Here is a 22,242-nt window from a genome sequence, read left to right on the forward strand (position 1 = left end):
TTGTCAGTAATTAAATGACACACTAGAATTTAATAACATTTAAAGACCTGTGCTATAATATGAATTAACAAGCTTACCTTGTTATCTTTGGTTGCTGAAAAGTAAGTATCACTAGATAATCATGAACTCTTTTCCATAGAATTTGAATCCCAAGTATGCTCAGACTTTAGTTAATAATAAAAATTATAATCATTTACATTGGCATCATACTTTACTACTTTGATGTGAACTTTATAACTGTGTAAAGTAAGAAAGTATTACTATTATTAGTCTAATTCTACATATGAGAACATTAAATCTCCAAGGGTTTAATGACTTATCTGAAAGAGCACAGCAGTAAGTATTATTTTACATAGCTGGAATTTAAACCCAAACCAACCAACTCCAGATTCAGGTATCTCTCCGAATATACCAATAACCAGTATTGCCTCCAGAGATTTTACATCCTATGACTAAAAACTAACAAACAAAGCAAAAATCTTTTATCGGCCTTGCTCAAAACTGGTTCATAAACCTATTCTTAAACCAAATGTAAATGTTAAATGATTGTAAGATTCTTATTTTTTCAAGGATATCAGCTGCTGATTGATAAGACATACACATAAAGGCAAGAAACTGTTTTTAGCCTGGTAATTTTTGAAATTGCTTAATATTTCTATGTTTAAGTATATATAAAGAGGCGTGCCTGCACTAGAGTTTATTTCAGTGCTGAACTCACAAGGAAGCCATCTTTATTTACTACAGGTATAGTTTCAGTATTTCTTAAAAATCATCAGGAATACACAACTGAAAAATAGTAATTTAATTAATTCAGCAAATAACTATATCTGCCCTGGCACATACTCACCTAACAATAGAGCTAAAGTAGCTTCCATTTTAAGATGTATACTTTGATCATTTAGAGTCCAAATAGGTAAGTAACTTCATGTAATCCTTTTTGTATGCTGTCTTGTTTTCAGTGTTTTAACTTAGTTTTTATTTTTTTAAATAATTTTTTATTTTTCAGTTACAGTTGACACACAATATTTTGAGTTTCAGGTGTACAATCAAGTGATTAGACATTTATATAACTTACGAAGTGATCGCCTGATAAGTCTAGTGCCCACCTGACACCACACATAGTTATTACAATATTATTGACTATATTCCCTAGGCTGTACTTTACATCCCCATGACTATTCTGTAACTACCAGTTTGTACTTCTAAATTCCTTCACCTTTTTCACCCATTTCCCATCCCCCTCCCATCTGTCAACAGTCAAAATGTTTTCTGTATCTATGAATCTGTTTCTGTTCTGTTGGCTTATTTTGTTTTTCTTAGATTCCCTATATAAGTGAAATCATATGGCATTTGTCTTTGTCTGACTTATCCACTTAGCACAATACCCAATTCATGTTGTGGTGGTAATTTCATGTAGTCCTTTTGTCTATGCTGTCTAATTTTCATGGTGTTTTAGCTAAGTTTTTAATAGCAATCTGAAAAAGGCTGACTATTCAGCCTTTCACGAAGGATAGATCCATGGGTAAGGGGAATCATTTATTTTATATAAATGGAAAAAAAGGTGGTAAAGTGCAATAAAACATATATGAGTCCATACAAATCTAAATAAATTATTTAATAAATACATAAATGGAGGATAAGAGACAAATCTTTACAGAAGAGTTTCAAATTATATTCCACCACCAAGCAGGATATAAGTCCTGCCTCCTCACTTTGAAGGTAAGACTTAGGAACCAGCTTCCAAAGCAGAGAGTAAGAAAAGGGGGAAACACTAACTTTACAGTGGAAAAACCTGACAAACACTAAGGTAAGTGATGAAGGTGAACATCACCAGTGATACCATGTGGTTAGTATGTACCCACTGACGATGTGATGAGATGATATGATATGATGTGATGTGATGAGATGATGTGATGAGGTGATGTGATGTGGTGATGTGATGTGATGTGATGTGGTGATGATGTGATGTGATGTGATGATGTGATGTGATGATGTGATGTGATGTGATGTGATGTGATGTGATGATGTGATGTGATGTGATGTGATGTGATGTGATGTGATGTGATGTGATGTGATGTGATGTGATGTGGTGATGTGATGTGGTGATGTGATGTGGTGATGTGATGTGGTGATGTGATGTGGTGATGTGATGTGGTGATGTGATGTGGTGATGATGTGGTGTGATGGGGATGGATGGGGATGGGGATGGGGGCGGGGGCGGGGACAGGGACGGGACGGGATGTAAAGGGGACTCCATCATTTCTTAGTATTCTTTCCAAATATTCATAACTCAGTCTAATCATGAGAAAAATATCAGAAAAAAACAGAATGAGGAAGAGCCTACATGATATCTGACTGTATTCCTGAAGACTGTCAATGTCACGAAAACAGAAACAGACTGAGAAACTGTCATTAAGCAGAGGAGACTAAGGAGATACAGCAATTAAATACAAGGCGGACCCTAGATTCAATGATTAGATCCTGGGACAGAAAGGATCATAATAATAAAGCATCAAATGAAGCCTGGACTTTAGTTCATGGTAACATGACTGAGTCGGTCCCTTCGTTCTGACACAGGTACTGCGGTAAATAACAGGAAACAATGCGAGCACTACCCTTGCAACTTTACTGCTCATCTAACATTATTACAAGTTAAAAGGTAGTTTTTTATATTCTTGAGTTTTTTTAAAAGGTTCTTTTATTTGGTATACTACCTCTTTTGGAAAAGAAAATCCCCATGTGTTTCTAAGATTTCTGTTTTTGTTTTAAGACTAGAAAATTCTTAGGGTGTACTCCAGACCTACTAAATCAGGAACTCTGAGGAGGGAGTCCCATAGTCTATGTTTTCACACAAGCCTCTAGGGGATCCTAATGCACACTAAAGATTGAGAACAAGTGGACTAGACTATTCCTCTATATATCACAACTATTTAATATTTAATGCACATTTAAAAATTATGATAAAACTAGGAAAATCCTAATAAAGAACTTCAATTAAAAAATAATGTATCAATATTGCTTTAATTAGTTTTGATAAATGTACCACACAGATGTAAGATGCTAACAACAGAAGAAACTGGGAATAGGGTATTCAAAAACCCTATATGTTGCATTTAAAACTTTTCTATAAATCTAAAACTATTCTAAACTAAAGCTTATTTTAAAAATGAGATTATATTTGGAATAATGAATCATACCTTTCTGTTTAACGCTGGATTTCTTCAGTTGTCTAAGAAGATTTCCGCTTCCTCTCAGAACTGTCTTCAAAGCTCTCAAACCCCAGTCATAATGTTGTTGAGGTGTCAAAAGTTCCCTTAAGTGAAAACATAAAAATCAGAAAGCATCAAATAGCTATCAGAAATTCTTTTTATCTTTTTATTCTGTATATCTAAAGATATACAGAATATAACTACTGACAAATAGAAATGAGTGCTGATATTCCACACATTTATATAAAAGACCCAATCACGCAAAATAATCACTCAAGTAAACATTGAATATGGATGATTCTCAAGGATCAGGATAAACCTTTCATGAACCGGCTTTTTTCCCCCCAGTTTTTTTAATTTAAATTTTATTTTTTAATTAAAGTTTACATTCGATATTATTTTTATCAGTTTCAGGTGTGCAGCATAGTGGTTAGACAATCAAATACTTTACAAACATCCATCCCCACCCCACCCCAATATTTTTAGTATCCACTGGCACCATACATAATTAATACAATAATATTGCCTGTATTCCCTATGCTGTACTGTACATCTCCATGACTATTCTGTAACTACCAATTTGTACTATGAACTGGCTAATACCTTAATGATGATACTAAATGACAATTACCTATTACCTTTATTCCTAAGGTTTTTCATCAATCTACCTGGCTCTCGATCTCTGAAATTCTAGTTCTCACTATCTTTTAAATGGTATGGACTAGAATTCTCAATTACCCAAAGAAGCTAAAAGTCAGCCTCTATTACCAAAAATAAGACATAAAAAAAACTACAACAGATTTCCTCCAAAGAATAGTAACTTTCCAGTGGTCAGCTGGTAAATTAGATCAATAAGTATCATTTAGCTGGAGCACTCCAAAAAATTTTTTTGCCTAATAAAGTGAGATCAGATTTATAGTATTTAAGAAAAAGAAGTAGTTTAGGCCCAGATGTTTTCATTATTCAAACTAAAATCTTTCCTGTCAACACCATACGCACAATCACCAATATGAAAATCATTAAATAAGTGAATTGGACAAATGTGAAAAATAGTCACTAATAAACATAATCAATCAATGGAGCCAGAAAAATATAAAAATAAAACAAAAAAACTCACCTAGATAGATTGAAGATAGCTACCAATTTCCTGCCCAATACTTTAGCATCTTTAAAGCCTTCTGAATACAGAATGACTTCTGCGATCAGCTCATTGTCTGGACGAGACATGGCTACTGGCCTGAAAAGCTGTTTAAGATTATCAGGCAGCTTTTGTCTTCCTCCGTAACCTTTTCCAGCAGGATTCATAGTGATAAAAATTCCAGAATTAGAATTTATTTCTACCTGAAAGATTAATTTAAAATATAGGCATCAAATATTTGAAACCATAAATATAAAGCATTACCAGCAACAATCTTACTGTGACATATTTCTACACATAAATACCTTAGCAGAAAAACTAACGACTACCGCACTGTCTCCTTATTCAGCATACAACGAACTCCTTAGGAACCACTTGGTCTATTTGTTTGTGCAACACATTTGCTCAAAGCCTTCCTTGTGTTATGCAGTTTGCCAAGTACACAGAGACAACACAGTTCTGAACTAAACCCAATAGCAGTTTATGCCCTTCTAAAGCTTATAGTCTATTAAAACAAAGAAGCAACCATAGTGTGATAAATGCTATGACAGGGAAGAGCAGAATATCAGAAGAGGGCCGAGTAGGAGCATTTCAATAAAGCTCAAAGAAGCTAAATTAGATGTGTAAACTATGAATGGGCAACTAGGAAGTAGAAAGATCTAGAGCACAAAAACCTGGCTATAGAGGAAAGAAAAGAGAAAGAGCAGTGGTTGGAACAAAAGATATATTAAGGAAAGGTTTGTTTATGCTTTAATTATATAATATTATTATGCATAGTATATTATTAAGAAGGAAAAGATTTGATTATGTTTAAAAGCCACTGAGGTGTGGGCAGAGGAAGGAAGGCTGAAACTACGGCAGAGGAGATAACGAAGAGAAGATCCCAGGGCAGCAAATTCCAAAGCACAGGTGGGAAGACTAGCATTGGTTGGGAGGAAGAACCACTCTTTCTTAGTAAGAAGAAAGAGAAAAAAAAAGAATGTGGAAGAAAATAAACTTTGATGACAAAGAGGTAAAACTTAATAATTACTCAAGAGTTTAAGTATCATATAAATAATGTTAATAATTTACAACTAGTCTTACTTTTTTGGCCTACCTAGAAAAACGTGTACTGAGAAAATGTTATTATGGATAAGAGGATAATTTCATAGTTCTTTTAACTTTCAGTGTGTTCAAAGTTACTGTAATAGAACCTACTTCAAAGGATTGTGGTGAGTATTAAATGAGACAATGCATTAAAGCACTAAGCACAGTGCCAGCACGGACTGATGCTCTGTAAATGTTAGCAAATATAACTCAATTATTCAATATAGTTTGAAGATGAATGTTAGAATGAAACCAAAAACAGGGTAGAAACCTCAGAGACAATTCACAGGAAAAAGGTTTAACACACTGGTTACAGATTAGAAACAGGGGTACCAGGAGAAATAAAGATAAAATACTGCCTAAGAATGAGTAATGCAAAGTCTTATGAAATATTTTAATTCTTTAGATTACAAATATATTTCTATACCTCCTTGCCAAGCAGTTCACATACAGTTCTATGATTCTTCAAAGCATCTTGAATTGTCTGGATCTGCATAGAAACTGCAGACAGTACGGCTTCTTCCAGTCTATTGAATTCATCAAAACAACCCCACGCCCCACACTTGACCAAACCAACAAATATTCGTCCCATTGACTTCACATCAATGCCCTTAAAAAAAACAATAAAAGTATATTCACTAAAAAATAATTGAAATCTCTAACAATAATTTAACACTTTATGCCATTACTGATAAGGTAACCATTTCACCCATCTATGCCTCTTTTGCTCTTTTTAAAGTAGAGATTAAATAGCTACTCTTTCAAACTCAGGGTGCTTTCAAGGAGTAAACAGAATAATTCCTGTGAAAGTATCCTGAAAAGTACACAGAACTAAGCAAATACAATTTTTGTTTTAGTTATTTTTTAAGTCAAAATACAAATCATACACAAAATGTTTTAAAAATGAATTTTAAATTTTCCTTTTCTATTTACCGTTCTCCTTACTGAAATATTTTTCTAAACTCTAACATAAATCTTCATTCTGTATTTAAAACTCTGTCTTTGCAATAATTCTCTTTAGAAAAGTTTTGGGACTATAATACATGCAACCTCTCTCCATATTACTTTTCAAGTAAAACAAATTCTATTTTCAAGCAATTTAAAAGCAGAGTGATTTTAAAATATATAAGTACTACATGAAAACTAATCCAAACATTAAACTAGCACACTATTACACAGTTGGACAATTATTGATTCTACCTCATCACAATTAAAAACTAAAACTTGTCTTCCAAGAAGTCCACCCAAAGCCTTGACTGATTCAGTTTTTCCAGTTCCAGCTGGTCCATAAGGATTTCCTCCAAGTCCCATCTTCATGGCTTGAGTGAGAGTTAGGTAGCACTTGTCTGTCAGTGGAGTATATACCAGCTTGGGAGCATTACCCTACACAAGGGAAATAAACGTAAGGTTTGAATATAAATGTTCTATAGAACATTTACAAATATTTATACAGTGTGAGATTCTACTTAAAAAGATAAAAGGCAACAAAAAGATTAAAGTTTTTAACACAGAACAATATCCAAAGTATTTTTAATGAAAGAAACTTTCTAAAGCGCAAACTGGAATTAAACTTAGTTATTTTTCAAGCATGTATTTTATTCTTTCCTCAATTAATATACTGTTAGGTGTTCCAAATAGTCTCTTGAGTTTTTGATAATAGTACAGAAACATACTTCTAAGGCAAACAAAATAAATATATTATATAATCAAATACAAAAAGACATTTTGTTTTGCATTTTAAATTCATGTAAATTATTTCCTTAAGTTTTATAATCTTCACAAATAAGAATTACTTTAGAGATCTCAAAGCATAATTAATTTTAAAAGTTTCTTATGAAATGAATAATTTTAACATCATATAATTTTCAAATTTTCTACTAAATTTTAGGGAAAAAAGATTCCAATTCCAGCTGCAGTTTAGAGTTTTTCCTTAATTTAGGTAGACAGACTAGGTCTCGAAATGTGTTTCCTTTTTGAAAGAGCCAGCTGGCAACTCTCCTGACATATGCTTATTAACATAATTGCCAAAATTTTTTGATGATGGATTATGATAAAAATAAGGCAGAAAGAATACAGATAGATTTTTCTGAGAATAAGTTACATGAGTTAGGTTATTTTTTCCAAAAGTTGTTTTACCTTACAAAACATAAAAACATTTAGTAAACATATTTTAGCATATTTAAAATTGCACTAATGTTGTCCTTGTATAAGGAGGCACGAACCAAATTGCTTCTACTGGGGTTGCCTATATTCACTTCTCTTTGAATTGAAGGTATGTCTGAATTTCTATATAAATGCTACTCTAATAAAAGGTACATTTAGAGAATTCAGTATAATACTGCCATTATTTTAACTTTTCTGTAAAGAAAATGATTTTTTTCCAATGTAACATTTTTTAATCATGATGAAACGAAAAGAAAACAGTAACAAAAACATTCTTGAAAGTTACAACTAAAATAAAAATAAATATTTCATCCAATAAAGTAAATAATTTCTAACAGGAAATAAAACATTTCTGCCACAAGTCATACCTGATACTCGTAAGTATACTGAAGTTCAGTATCCACCATTTGAACATAACATATGTCATCACTTTTCATATAGAATCTAACTTGTTTTTTCCAAGCCCAGTCTTCAGTTGTATGAACTTGAACTTGGTTCAATTGTTTCACCACATCAATATTATGAATAATGTCAAGGATTAGTGCTTTAAGCTTAAGCTCCATGATGCCAGATTCTATATACAAATAAATATAATTGGAGAAAATGTTAGCCTGTAACTTATATACTTCATGATATCAGGGCATTTCTTAATCTAAATGGTAATTTCTTTATATATTTGAGTGGTATAGAAATATAGATCATGCAAGCCAAAACAGTATCAACTCCACCATCAGTAAGCAATAAAAATTTTGTATGTGAAAACTAAGACATCAACATTCAATATGAGAAGAGTTCTGGTTCCTTAGGCAAGGCGTAAGCACATGCCAGCCTGCTTTCCCTCTGAATGCAGGTATAGAAAACACAGACAACATGCACTGAACTGCTTGCTATTTAAGACTCTGAAAAGTAAAAAGTATTGGGCAATTGAGGAAGATCTGAATTAGAAGTGTTGCTAAACAAGTAGAGAATTTACCTGTTTCTTTTTTCCCCCTCTTTGGTATCCCTAGGCCTGGACGCAGGCAGTCAGAAACCCAGATTGCTGTAGACAGGGAGAGCTCCTGGAGGAGGAGTCTCCAGGTAGCCACAGTGCTGGCAGTTAAGATCTAGAAATGCCTAAAACTCTGTGGGAAGGAAACATTCCTCTGAAATCAGAGAAGCTATGATCCTAAAAAGAGCAGGACAAACCCCCACTGCTCTCTTTTTCTCTCTGTGTCTCCCATCAGTTGGCCCAGATTATGGGTGCAGTCACCGAAAGTGTGCAGGGGAGTATAGAGTATATGAAACCTCAGCTTTCTAGCCAGGGGACAAAACAGGAGCCCAAGGGAACCAGGAAATACTGGGAAGACCATGGAGAGAAAAGAGATTGGAGCAACTACCCTATAAACTTGCTTATGAATTCAGGCTCACTCCCAACCTGTGCAGATCTCATTCTCAACATCAAACCAAAGGCTTTGAGAACTGATGGTAGCATTGTAGACTTTGAAAACAGAACGGACATGGGAACCACAATCAACAGAAGGTTTGCTGGCCTGAACCCTACATGATCAATTGTTAAAAGAAAAATATCAATATTGGATACATCCAGGGGATTGAAACAAAATCCAGACTCTCAAAACACAATGTCCAGGATACAATTCAAAATCATTCAACATGCAAAGAACCAAAAAAATCAATTCATATAAGAAAAGAAAAGAAAGGTAGAAGGAATAAAGACATTCTTAGATTAAGGAAATCTATAAGAATTCATAAACAAATAATCCTGCCCTAAAAGAAATGCTAAAGAAAGTTCTTCAAACAGAAGGAAAATGATACCAGAAGGAAAAGTGGAGCGTAAGGATGAAGGAAGGGCAACAGAAATGGTAAGCATCTAGGTAAATATAATAGACTCTTTTTCTCTTGAATCCTTTAAAAATGTTTAATGGTTAAAGGCAAAAAATAAATCAACGTACATAGATGTAACATATAAGACAACTCCAAGATAAAAAGGGGAAGGAAAAGAAACCTATATGATAGTAAAGTTTCTACATTTCATTTAAGTACAATATAAAAGTTAAGTATATATATTGTAACTCCTAAAGTAACCTCCAAAATAGACAGTCAGAAACAATAAATGAATTAAGATAGAATACAAAAAAATGTTCAAATAACCAAAAAGTAGGCAGAAAATGGAACCCTTTTCCATACCAGTATTGCCCGAGTCCTCAGAACTGGTATCCACGTCAGTATAGTGCTCTAACTTGTTCACCAGTTGTGTTTCAATCTGATGAAGACTATGATCTTGGATAGCATTTTCTACATCTTCAGTAAATTTAATCTGCTCCGCCAAGCATAATATCTATTGAATTAAGAGAAAATATATACTTTAAAAGGTGAATTTACTTAGGAATATTTTATCAACTTAAGAAAATAAATCCTCTTCCCAAATTTTCTATTGTATATTGAATCTCTGTACCTGAATGCCTTTTTGGTACCTCAAATATTAACAGAGAATGCAACCCAGCTTACTTCTCAGAACTCATCTCATACTCCTCTCCGACAGGCCTATTCAGTGGGTCCTAGCACCCACCAAACTAATCGTAACATAAGGGACTTGGTACTTCCTTCCTGACTCTCCTCAAAAATGGCTTTTTTTCAACCAGTAGGATGCAAAGATAACAGAGTATGATGCATTCCATGCAATAAAAAAGTAATCTACTAGCATTCCAAATAATATCTCAGTATATTACTGAAGTCTACCATTTCAAATTCCAATTTTATCTTAATTAAGATGTCATATCTTTCAGTCTAATACTAAAAAACAGAAACTAGCTCTAGATCAATATAGATATCTTTACATTTATATTAAACATGAAATGTTAACCACTGCTTCAGAGGCTTTCTTTAATAGTACCAATATAGCAAGGCTACTAATAAACCAAATTACATATTTAAACACCAATCTTTGAAAACGTATATTAAAATAGTTTGATACGTTCTTGGATGAACAAAGTAAACCAATAATATCCTCCTTTCAACTAAAGGCATAATCCATCATCATACTAAAACACTAAACCTATTCACCAATTACTACTGAACAGATTGTTTTTATGATATATATCTTCCACCATCCAGATGAGTACCATCAAATGCTTCTATTTATCAGATTAACTCATTTAATTATCTACATATACATTTTATAATTCTATATAGCAGGCTAAGCTGCTGTCTTGCTCTAACTTAAAACATCCAGGAGATCATGGTTCGATTCCCAGTCAAGGCACATGCCCAGGTGGTGGGCTTGATCCCCAGTAGGGGGTGTGCAGGAGGCAGCCGATCAATGACTCTCTCATCATTGATGTTTCTCTCCCTCCTTCTCCCTTCCTTTCTCTCTGAAATAAACAAAAAATATATTTATAAAAAAAACATCGGGTAAATATTGTATTAGATTCTTTTATGGAAGAGAAAGCCAATTACTAACTCTTTCCAGGGCAAAGTTATCTGCCATACTTGGTAGTACAAAACTCACCAGCTTCTTTAATCAGATATAGCATGAAGCATTTAAGCAGATCCAAATCTGCCTTTTGTGAAAAGACTTTGCTCTTTAATTTTCATACAGAAATGTTCACTCACCACCTGCACACTAATACTAATACATATGAATTCTCTTCAGGCAATACTCCTGAATTTCTGTATTAAAAATGCACATCAATCATCTCAATTTCTAATAGTCTGACATACAATATCTGTGAGAGGCTAACAGAAATGATAGTCAAGATATGGTCTTGGCTAATTCTCAAGTCATGTTACCATTAACATATTTGCACAGGCACTAACATTATTATCTGAAATGTAATGGTCACTAATGGTGCTCTGCAAAGATCACATGATTTAACCATCAAAATGAGTTGGCAATGTCAGTATTATTACATTCTCTTAACTAAATGTCAAAAAGAATCCCTCAGAGTGTAACTGGAAAAGGCAGAATTTGAACCAAAGTCAAATTCTTTCCATTTACCATGCTACCTCCTTCCCAGACCAGAAAGTGAATTCTCAGGTCCTTACAAAAATACCTCTAAAGAACTAAATTAACGGTACATAGTAACAGGTACCAGACATTCATGTGACAAGTTATATTACTCAATCCCCTCATGAAGATGCTTGACATAAATTTTTCTTAGCATACCGCTAATAAACTAGAATTCTTCATTTTGATAAATTAATGAACTACAGTGGACCCTTGAACAAGATGGATTTGAACTTCGCCAGTTCACTAATACATGAAATTTTTCAATAAATACAGGGTGGGGCAAGAGTAGGTTTACAGTTGTTCATATGGAAAATAATACAATTATTAACAAATAATAATACAAAAATAAACTGTGTTTCACCTGCTCATAACTGTAAACCTACTTGCCTCACCCTGTATACAGCTGGCACTCTGTATCCCTGGGCTTTGCATCAGGGGATTCAACCAACTGTGGATCAAAAATACTATTTCTGTGCCATTTTATATAAAGGACTTGAGCATTCTTGGATTTTGGTATTTCCGGTGAGAAGGCTGGGGGATGTGGGGGTGGAATGGAACCAATCCTTGACAGATAACAGAGGGAAAACTGCCGGTAAGTTTGAGGGCAGTCAAAAGTTATACACAGCTCTGGCTGGGTGGCTCAGCTGGCTGGAGCATGATCCTGTGCACCAAAAGGCTGCAGGTTTGATTCCCGGTCAAGGCACATACCTAGGTTGAAGATTTGATCCCAGGTCAGGGCAGGCATGGGAGGCAATCGATCGATGTTTGTCTCTCTCTCTCTCAAAATCAACAAAAACACATCCTCAGGTAAGGATTTTTTTAAAAAGTTATATACAGATTTTAGATTGCATGGTAAATTGGCGCCCCTAATCCTCACATTGTTCAAGAGTCAAGACTATTTATATGTTTAGTAGTTCACATTTTTACAGAGATAATAAGCTATTTATATTTTTAGTAGTTCACGTTTTTACTAGAATTGAATCCTCAAGAGCTCAGTGGCAAGTTTCAGGTTCAACTCCAGCAACTTTCTTTAGCCTGTATCTCCCAGCACATCTCCTGACACAACTGTCATTTCCCCAATCCAATTACTATGCAATTCTACTTTTGTAGACTTTTTAAATATTGTCTTTAAATCAATGTAAATCCTACCTGAAAGTTGACAGAGTACTAGGAAACATTTCCAGAGGTACTAAAGCAGCTTACCTCTGACTTTGCAATGGCAATATTCACTGATGATTGCTTTTACTTTAAGAACTTAACAAGATTTTTTAAACATATTTTAGTTTGACTCAAAGTGCTAAAATAACATGAATGATAAAATGTCCAAGAATCTAAAATGTTCCAAACTTTCTATTTAACACCTCATGGTTTAAATCAACATAAAAACCTGTCCCAATAGCTACTAAATGTTTTAATCTGAAAAGCAAATAACTTTGAGCAGCTGGGTAGATTTTCTTGTGAGAAATCATAGAACATTTCAATGCATACCTTTCATAGACCCTAAGAACTAAAGTTCCTGATGTACTAAATCAATAGTGTTAGTCTCAACCAGCAATAAAACAAATCCTGAGCAAGGCAGAATACTTACCACAAGTCTTAGCACTACACTTTGATAAGGCCTGGGTCGAGTTTCATGTGACTTGTACCTAGAATCCAATGTTTCAAGAATGAACACTATCAACACTGAGCCGCAGCAGTCTGTGACGCTCACTGTGTAACCGAGCTCTCGGCTTCCCATCCGACACTTTAGTTCAGTGGTGTGACCACACTGCACATCTACACTAACACCCTGCTAAGTTCCTGTCTGTGCCAACCTCTTAGACGGTCCCATGGGATGGGTGGGGGACAGCGTTACCCATCCTGCGCCCTCCCATCAGTGATGGACTAACACCTGGGAGGAGGACGCTGCTACATGACTGCTGCTCATTCCGCATCCACTCCCCACCGGCTTGGCTGCTTGGATCTCAGCACGCCTGCTGCTGGAAAGCATCGGAATTAAGCAAATTAATGGAGCTAGAAGAGAACTTCACTACCAGGGAGGTCTTCCCTCACGTTTTACAGCTGAGGGAACTGAGATGCAAAAGGGAGGCAATTTGTCAATGATAACTGTTAGACAAAGGGAGCACAGAGATACTGCTGTGTGAGCCCTGTGACCCCTAGGTCAGGGGTCATCCCAGGATACCGGGCCTAACGATATTCCAGACACAAGCCTTCTTACCTGCGAAGGGAACAGCGATGAGTCAATTGCACCTCGAGAACTTCGTCCAGCTGTAACACATTCTGTCAACAACTGTTTCAAAGTTTGCTTCATTTCCAAGGCCAAATCATTTAGCCATGTCTGAAAATAACATTAGAAAGTAATATATACATGTCATAAAACAGGTATATAATCTACTGACTGACCCCATTCTTTGAGTTCAGGAGGGCGAATGATAATTTCTCATTGACTCTTACATCCCAATGTGTTCTATGGCATATAATTATTTAATTTATAAATGATTTAACTAATTTGAAGAAAACCTTTTTTTTAACCTCTTGGCATAATGGCAAGTGTAAAAACTCAAAAGTTATAGTTAACTATCACCCCATCTATACAAACCAATGTAATATGAACATTTAAAAAGTAACCCATTCCTTTCATCATTACAACTAATCAAACTAGATAGTTGGGCCAATAAATCAGAGTCATAGTGACTAGCTAAGTCCTCTGGCTTATGCTATCCAGATGATCTCATATTCAAAAAGTTGCAACCGGAGGAAGAGATTGCTTAGTTAGAATGAACTACATTATTTGGGGGTTAAGCTGCCTCTTCAGATAAAACTAGTTTTGTTTCAAGGTCAAAAAATACATGTTTTCATTTACATGATTATAGGTAAAATAATAAAAGTTAACTAAAGTTAAAATGATTGAAAAAATTCAATAAATACTTATGAATCACTACTGAAATTTAAAACACTATCATCTGCATTAAAATCTAAGGGTAAAAGGTACAATCTTAAATAGCTTTTCATCATTAATTACTTTAACTCTACCTTCTAGCTTTTTTTTTTTATCTTTAGAGCACTTTCCAGTATCAAAAAAATAGCATGACATTTTGTTCAGCTCAACAGCCACTGAAGCAAAAGAGTGAGTGACAATCTGTGTGCAAAACAACAGAGACACCTACTCTCCTAATCATCACAGGAACTTCAGACTTCAGTTTTCCTTTGCTGAAAAAATTGCTCTAGCCCAGCTGCTAAAACTTAAGCTCTTCCTCTCTCTGCTCATCTAGTCCCAACAAAACTAAAGAAAGGAAAACAACAGCAGAAAGCAATAAAACTGTTCATCAATCATGGGAGCTACTTAACAAAGCTTCTGTGCTTTCAGTCACTTGATAAAATGTTGGGGCCTAATCAGGAAGAAACCTTTGGCTAGCCTGTATAGATGCATGCATGATGAGACATGGCCCTTGACTTCAGCTGGAAGATAATTTTGGAACCTGAAAATTACAATTCAATACAATGCAACCTGTTGCTATTTGGTTTTAGCTGTATACCTGTAACAGCCCTTTGACAACTGACTTCCTGTCCTACAGAACCAGTTAATCATAGCTATTTTGTGAATGCACTAGATTCAAGATTACTAGTTCACCTAAATCATCTTATACAACTAATTTTTAAAAGAAAAGAGAGCTAAGAAGACTTACCGAGCACTTATTTTCCAAATACAATATAATGTACTTAAAGCCAGTTATCTCATTTAATTTTTAATAGAAACGCTTTGCAACAAATAGTAAGATTCCCATTTTACAGATAAGGAAACAGATTATAAGTCAAGTAACTAATAAGTTTTACAGCTAAGATTAATATCCAAGTCCTTTTGACACCAAAGCAAAGGCTCTTTTCATAATTACATACGCCTTCCAAAGACTAAAAATCAGTATTCTCTTTAATATCAAATCATTCTGAACAACAAAAGAAAAACAAATTACTTTTTAAAGATATGAGAAGAGTTTCCTAAAAGGCCTAAATTATCCAACTTTATGAACTGACTAAATAATTTTTTGATACAAAGTTCATACAGTTAATTCTTTTTATTTTCATAATGAAAAAGGATTACTTACCTCTACATTATTTGACAGAAGAACTTTATTTTTTAAAGGTACAACTTCTCCCTCTAAAGATTTCATTGCAATTATATGTTTTGATTCCTTATCAAAACACACACTATTAATACCTATAGTATAAAAGCAACAATTTAAACGCAAAATGATTAAAGATAATTATTAGACATCATATATGATCACCACATAATATATACCTCATAATATATATTACAATGCAATAGAATTCTGTTAATTCTATTATATAATGTAATAAAACAGTTTTTCATAACCAAAAAGGGGCAACAACCCAAGCCCATCAACAGGTAAATGAATAAACTGTGACATATTCGAACAATGAAATGCTATTCAGTAATTAAAAACAATAAAATATAGTTGTAAGTGTCTCGAAAACATTATGAGCAAAAAAAAGCCAGACACAAATGAGTGCATAAGAATACATACTGATGATTCCACTGATACAAGACAAAAAGATGAGAGAAAGGGGGAGGGCAAATAGGACTTCCTTTCCCCAAAGTTTGCACACTGCTTTATATTTAACAACAACAAAAAAGCCTAAATGCATTAACTAATTTTGATCTTTAGAAAACTCTGTAAGTTATTATTTTCTAATTTTCAGAGAAGAAATAATAAATTAATAACTGACAAGCCTGGCCAGGTGTGGCTCAGCGGCTGAGTATCGACCTAGAATCCAGGAGATCACGGTTCGATTCTCGGTGAGGACACATGCCCGGGTTGCAGGCTCAATCCCCAGTCAGGGGTGTGCGGGAGGCAGCAGATCAATGATGACTCTCTCATCATTGAGGTTTCTCTCTCTCTCTCTCCCTCTCCCTGAAATCAATAAAGATATATTTTTTAAAAATTAATAACTGACTAATAAATAGCAGAGGTAGAGTTTGAATGCAAGCCTTCTGATTCAAAGAGTTCTTTCCACTACCTCCCACAGCCCACAGTTATAAACCTCTTAAAGCTTTAGATATACAGTGGTTAGTAAATACTTCTGTAAAGCACCAGAAAGTAAATGTTTTAGGTTTTACAAGCCATTGGTCTCTGTGTCAACTAATCAAATCTTCACTAGCAGCACAAAAGCAGCTACAGCAATAATGGGCATGACTGTGTTCCAACAAAACTTTATTTAGAAAACAAAACTGGCAATGAGCTAGATTTGGCCTGTGGGTCTATATATAGTTTGCTGATCCCTAATTACAAGTGAAGATGAAGAAAAATTTTTACTTCTTAAAGTTAATTTGAAAAACATGACTATTTTCCAACAAATGAAATATTTTAAGAAAAAAAATAATCATTATTTTTGTAGCAAAGCAATTCCATTTGCAATTACCCAGCAAAACTGATTCAACAATATCAAAGAATATGGCACTGTTACTCTACACTTTTTTCAGGTAATCTTACCTGTTTCCATAGAGTAATTATTATCTATATACAAATAACTCCTAATATTACATCTCCATGCCAGGTCTCTCTGCTGGCAATAATTGCCTATTGAATATCTCCACTTGGATGCCACTCAGGAGACCTTAAACTCAGTAATGAAGGGATACGTTTTCCTTTGATTCTAAGCCTCTGCAGAGCCTACTCCCTCTGCCTCCATCGGTCTTCCACCTAAGACCTACACCTTCTTCAAGTCTCACGTTAGAAGTCACCTTCTTTATGATGTCCCCAACCTGATCTAAATGCCTTTATAAATGCAGGTATAATACCATGTACTTATATCCACCATAGGAACTGTCATACTATATTTGTCAACTTACTAGTTTATCTCCCCCACTAAACTTTGATGTATGACCGGTATTTTATTCAATAGTCTACCTAAGAGCCTAACATTATGCCTGGCAGATAGTTGAAACTCAATAAATAGTTGGATAAATGCTGAATCTTACCAGCAAACAGTTTCTTAAGGTGAGACTGAATTACTGAAGGATTGGTCGACTGGCCCAGTATTTCTAACAAATCATCATCACCAATAAAATAAAATCTTGGAAATGCTGAGCGTTTTTCCTAAAAACATAAAATAAAACAAAAAGAACAGCCTTCTTTTTTCAAACGATTACTATATTAAGTAGTTTATAAGTTACATAAATATTAAAACAAAACATGCCTCCAAATATTCGTTTAATGATTTCTGACATCTTTGAAGTTGATCAAGTATTTTTAGTAGAGAATTTCTGATTCCTGCATGAGTGGTTAATGTTGTGACTCTGTTGTCTTTCTTGATGTCAGTCATTATTGATCTAAACAAAGAAAAAACAGTCATTTTCACACCTATTTAACAGTTTTTTGGCTGACAGATATTGAGATATTCATTAACTTGCTTAAAACAAACTCGAGGTAACACTATACAACAGCAACACATAATTATGCTAATAATGCTAAAAATTAATATTACCCCATTACCACTTTTAACTGCCCATAGTGCAAATTCTCTCATTTCATTTATCCACTAAACAAATATTAAGCCCCACATCATGGAGCTATTAGGCTAGTGACAGAGAAAAACATTAATTCCTCACAACATTTCCATAAAGTTAGGATAACTGCTAAAAAGGAAAATTGCAAAGTATTATTAAAGTGGCTAATAGGCAACCCTAACCTATGCTTCTTTGATAAAGTAATTTAAGTTGAGATGATGAATAAAAAGAAAAAGCCAGCGATTAGGAGGGAAACGGTTTCTGGCAAAGAAGCTCAGTGTGCCTGAGAAACCAACGGCTCGAGTTGCTGGGCAGAAAAGGAGAGCAGCAAAGGAAACGCAGAGAAGGGGGCAGGCACAGGTCACTTTTATCCTCAGAGCAAAAGGGAACCATTTTTGAAGTTCTACTTAAAGCAATAAAGGAAAGAAGCGATGAAACTTCTTTTTTTAAAATTACTCTGGCTGTTGCATGAAAAACTTAAGAGGTGACAAGAGTAAGTCAGGAGGTTAGGCAATGGTCGAAGTGAGTGGCAACAAAAGTACTTTAGAATAAAATCAAAGAAGCAGAAACATAAAAGACATATCAAACTACAGTAAGTGGGTTAATTAAGTGGGTTAAACTTGCCAATTTAATGGATTTGAAAATGGTGGGAGATGTCAGATATCCATTCTATTTCTGTTTTGAGCAATTAGGTAGTACCATCTATTGATAAAGAAATCTGAAAAAGATTTGTGGGGAAAAGATAAACTCATGACTTTAGTTCTGACCTGTTGATTAAGGATGCTTAGTATAATCTGAGCTCAGAAGAGAAATATGGGCTCAACACAGAGGCTGAGGAGAAATCAGGAAAGAGAACTGTTGCTGAAAGTGGCTAAGATTACCTAAGGAGAAAACAGAGAGAGAAAAGAACCTAAGGCTGAAACCTGGAGATGTCTACATCTAAATGTTTTGAGAGGGCTCAGCACTAGCAACTAGGAGTAGAACTAGAGGCAGGCAAAAAAACAGAAGAGGACAGTATCACAGAAGCCAAGGGAAGAGACTTCATAAGAAAAAAGAAGTGTCTAACTCTATTAAAAACTAGTGAGAGATAAATCAAAATAAAGAATGAAAAATACCCAACAAATTTACAACAGCAAAGTTGTAAATGAATGACTTTTGGAAATATTAGGTATATATATAGAGAGAGTGGTAAACAGAAACCAGTTCAAAAAGTACACGGCCGAAAGAGAAAATGGCTCTTCAGGAACAGCTATACATCCAGTAGAGAAAGAACTGGAATCTACAGATGATTCTAATAATGTAAAAGTAATTAACTTGTATTAAGCACCTTATATATGAATTAAAACTGCCATATGTGTCTGTGTCCTATGTAGTTGTACTGACCTAAAGTCTTCATCCACTCTGTTGAAGCGTGCCTGTTCTTTTGGCAATGCTCCACGGCCAAAAATGGGTTCCAGATACACCCACTTTCTCTGAATGTGGTTTAAATTCTGCAGGTACTCATCTAACTGTGCAAGTTTTCTTTCCCAAATTGACACTTTATCTTCAAATCCTTTATAATAAGGAGAATCCTTTAAGGATTGAAGAAGGCATCTATTATCTCCAACTTGGTTTACTATATCTTTCCAGTCTTTAATCAGCTTGATGGTTCGTCTTTGGCTGTCTTCATAATCAGTCAATGTAAACACTGCTCCAACTCCCCAAAGATCAAGTTCACGTAAAGCTTCTCTGATTGTAACTTCACCTTGTGCCCGACTATTTAAATCCTATTGAAAACAAAATATCCATATTTATTACTTCAACATTATCACATAAATAAATTGTAAGGAAACTAATTTATAAGAAAATATATATTTTTATCTGGCTTTATACCATAAGACAAAAAAATGTAAGTGGATATAGTTTAGATGATAAAAAAGAATTACTGGCTAATGTACCCATGAATATCAGATACCAAGTATCCAGGTTCACATGGTCAAAGTATATACAAAGTTCTGCCTTACACTTTTTACTTCTGAAAAAGAAAAACAGGAAATTCAAGCATCCATCACAAAACACAAAACAATCTGGTTTAAAGTTTTGCATACCTCAGACACTTTATTTAACTTAAGTTCTGATACACCTAACGTGATTAGCAGTCATTCCAGATTTATCTTCTACAGGAGTCGCATTTATAACCTCAAAATCATCTAAATATGCTCCAGGGTTATCAACAAACATATATTTTAGATAGGAAACAGAACAATATTTTTATATTAAATGGCAGAACACAACATAGAAAGTCTGCCACTTAGGATACAATGTGACAAATTTTACTTTTACCTGAAACCTTTTCTAAATCTGAGTAGCAAATTGGCTCTTGGTTTATCTCTCTGAATTTTTGTATCCCTTACCTTCTATTTATAATATAGCTCATGATTTTAAATGTACTACGTGTAAAATAATTTGTATTGGTTCACTTTTCTATTAAAGCTGACTCCCTTCTTAAAGTAAGACATTTTCTCTCTCTCAAAGAAGGGGTTTGTTTATATGATTGTTTCTCGACTCCCATATACAGTGCTAGATATATTCAGATGTATTATTAATGAAAGAATGCTGGAATAATGGAACATTACCACAACTTAAAGGGAAGAAAAAAATTTAACTTTCTGTTTTATTAAATAACCAAATACAAAGCAAAATCACATAAAGCAAAACCACATGCTAACAAAGGTAAGATATGTGAGATTTTTATAAAAGTGATTCTTACTTTAAGGTCTGAAGCTTTGGCAACAATTGTATCAGCTGATCTGAGAAGATCACCAAACAATAATTTCTCTAGACTAGTCCCCCTAGGAAGGCCAAGTAGACGAAAAAGGTCAAGCCAGTGATCTGGAGAAAGATGCTCCCCTCTTACATATTTCAAGATAGGAATTACAACCTGTTATAAAAGAAGAAAAAGAAAGATAGATAGTATACATAAGTGAGCAAAATGCAAATTTTTATTTACTGTTATGATTATTAGGTGTAAAAATTTTAATTATTTATCTTATTCAGTCACTACATAATAAAAAGATACATAAAAGTTCCAAGATCATTTTTCAATAGTAGAATAAGTAAAACTATCTTACTTTATACTTGTCAACTTCTGATTGTAATTTCACTGTCATTACTGAATGTTCTTCAGCTTTCCTTAATCTGTCATGCCAATTCATCAAAAATTCCTCAAACAGATATGTCTTAGTCCTATAAAATACCAGAAACCCATCTTAAAACTTGCATCCCAAAAAGCATTACCAAACTATAAAAATCTAAATATTGTTTATTAATCAAACCGAAAAGTAATCCAATCTTCATTGGCCATTTCCTGAAATCCTTGCTGAAACTCTTCATAAAGCGCCCAAATTTGTGCACAGCTCTCAATGTCTTTAGAGATGCTATATGCCAAAGAGAAGTTGGGCTCTTCTAGTCCAAAATGATGGCAATCATCACTATTAAAAAAAATAGTGAAATAGCATTAAATTTTAAAAGAAGGAAAACTGTTAAATATCAGTATGATTTATCTCTATTCTCTGTGTGTGTGTGTGTATGTGTGTGTGTGTTGTAAGCATGTGTGTTTGATAGCAGAGGTACACAGTGGGAGACCATGACAACTTTACATGAGAATTTTACTTAGGCATGAGCTTTTCTAAATTCATTAATATGCATTTACAAAGGAGTCAAAGTGAAGTTGGTAATAGATATAAATATACTTTATGTGCATTATATATAACATGTAATTAATACTCAGAATTGCATATATTTATGGATTAATCTGAGAATATTCTCAATTGAAATGGTTAGCTTCTAGAATATAAGATACCTTTCATTTACTTGGTATAATGCCATTTAATAAATGTGGTACTAAAACTTCTACTCACCTATGAAAGCAATTAGTTTATGCTACATTTACTTAAATAGCTCAAACCTAAAACAATGCTCAAATTTAATACCCTGTATCATTATAGCATAAAACTATAAATTTTTAATTTGAGGTCTCTTTTTATTATTTTGCTAGGTTCATTTTTTTCCTTAGAGCCTCTGAAAGTAATTTTCCACTAATTGTACATATTAAAAAAATAAATAATATCAC

At 34.0% G+C, this 22,242-nt stretch overlaps 1 protein-coding gene across 2 annotated transcripts in view; it reads right to left on the bottom strand.

Annotated features, from left to right (window-relative positions):
• Positions 1 to 22,242, bottom strand: part of DYNC2H1 (dynein cytoplasmic 2 heavy chain 1) — a 244,420-nt gene that overhangs the window by 187,353 nt on the left and 34,825 nt on the right. For both annotated transcript variants that reach the window (XM_081152801.1, XM_081152800.1), the window contains exons 23-36: positions 21,446 to 21,601; positions 21,242 to 21,356; positions 20,881 to 21,051; positions 19,515 to 19,897; positions 17,822 to 17,954; positions 17,604 to 17,721; positions 15,706 to 15,818; positions 13,821 to 13,940; positions 9,781 to 9,931; positions 7,965 to 8,170; positions 6,634 to 6,816; positions 5,861 to 6,043; positions 4,327 to 4,550; positions 3,198 to 3,313 (exon numbers count right to left, since the gene is read on the bottom strand). In XM_081152801.1, the coding sequence (XP_081008927.1) occupies positions 3,198 to 3,313; positions 4,327 to 4,550; positions 5,861 to 6,043; positions 6,634 to 6,816; positions 7,965 to 8,170; positions 9,781 to 9,931; positions 13,821 to 13,940; positions 15,706 to 15,818; positions 17,604 to 17,721; positions 17,822 to 17,954; positions 19,515 to 19,897; positions 20,881 to 21,051; positions 21,242 to 21,356; positions 21,446 to 21,601 (2,372 nt within the window). The remainder of the gene's footprint in view (positions 1 to 3,197; positions 3,314 to 4,326; positions 4,551 to 5,860; positions 6,044 to 6,633; positions 6,817 to 7,964; positions 8,171 to 9,780; positions 9,932 to 13,820; positions 13,941 to 15,705; positions 15,819 to 17,603; positions 17,722 to 17,821; positions 17,955 to 19,514; positions 19,898 to 20,880; positions 21,052 to 21,241; positions 21,357 to 21,445; positions 21,602 to 22,242) is intronic.

The sequence above is a fragment of the Miniopterus schreibersii genome (genome assembly GCF_964146895.1).
Source record: "Miniopterus schreibersii genome assembly, chromosome: 12".
NCBI lineage: Eukaryota > Metazoa > Chordata > Mammalia > Chiroptera > Miniopteridae > Miniopterus > Miniopterus schreibersii.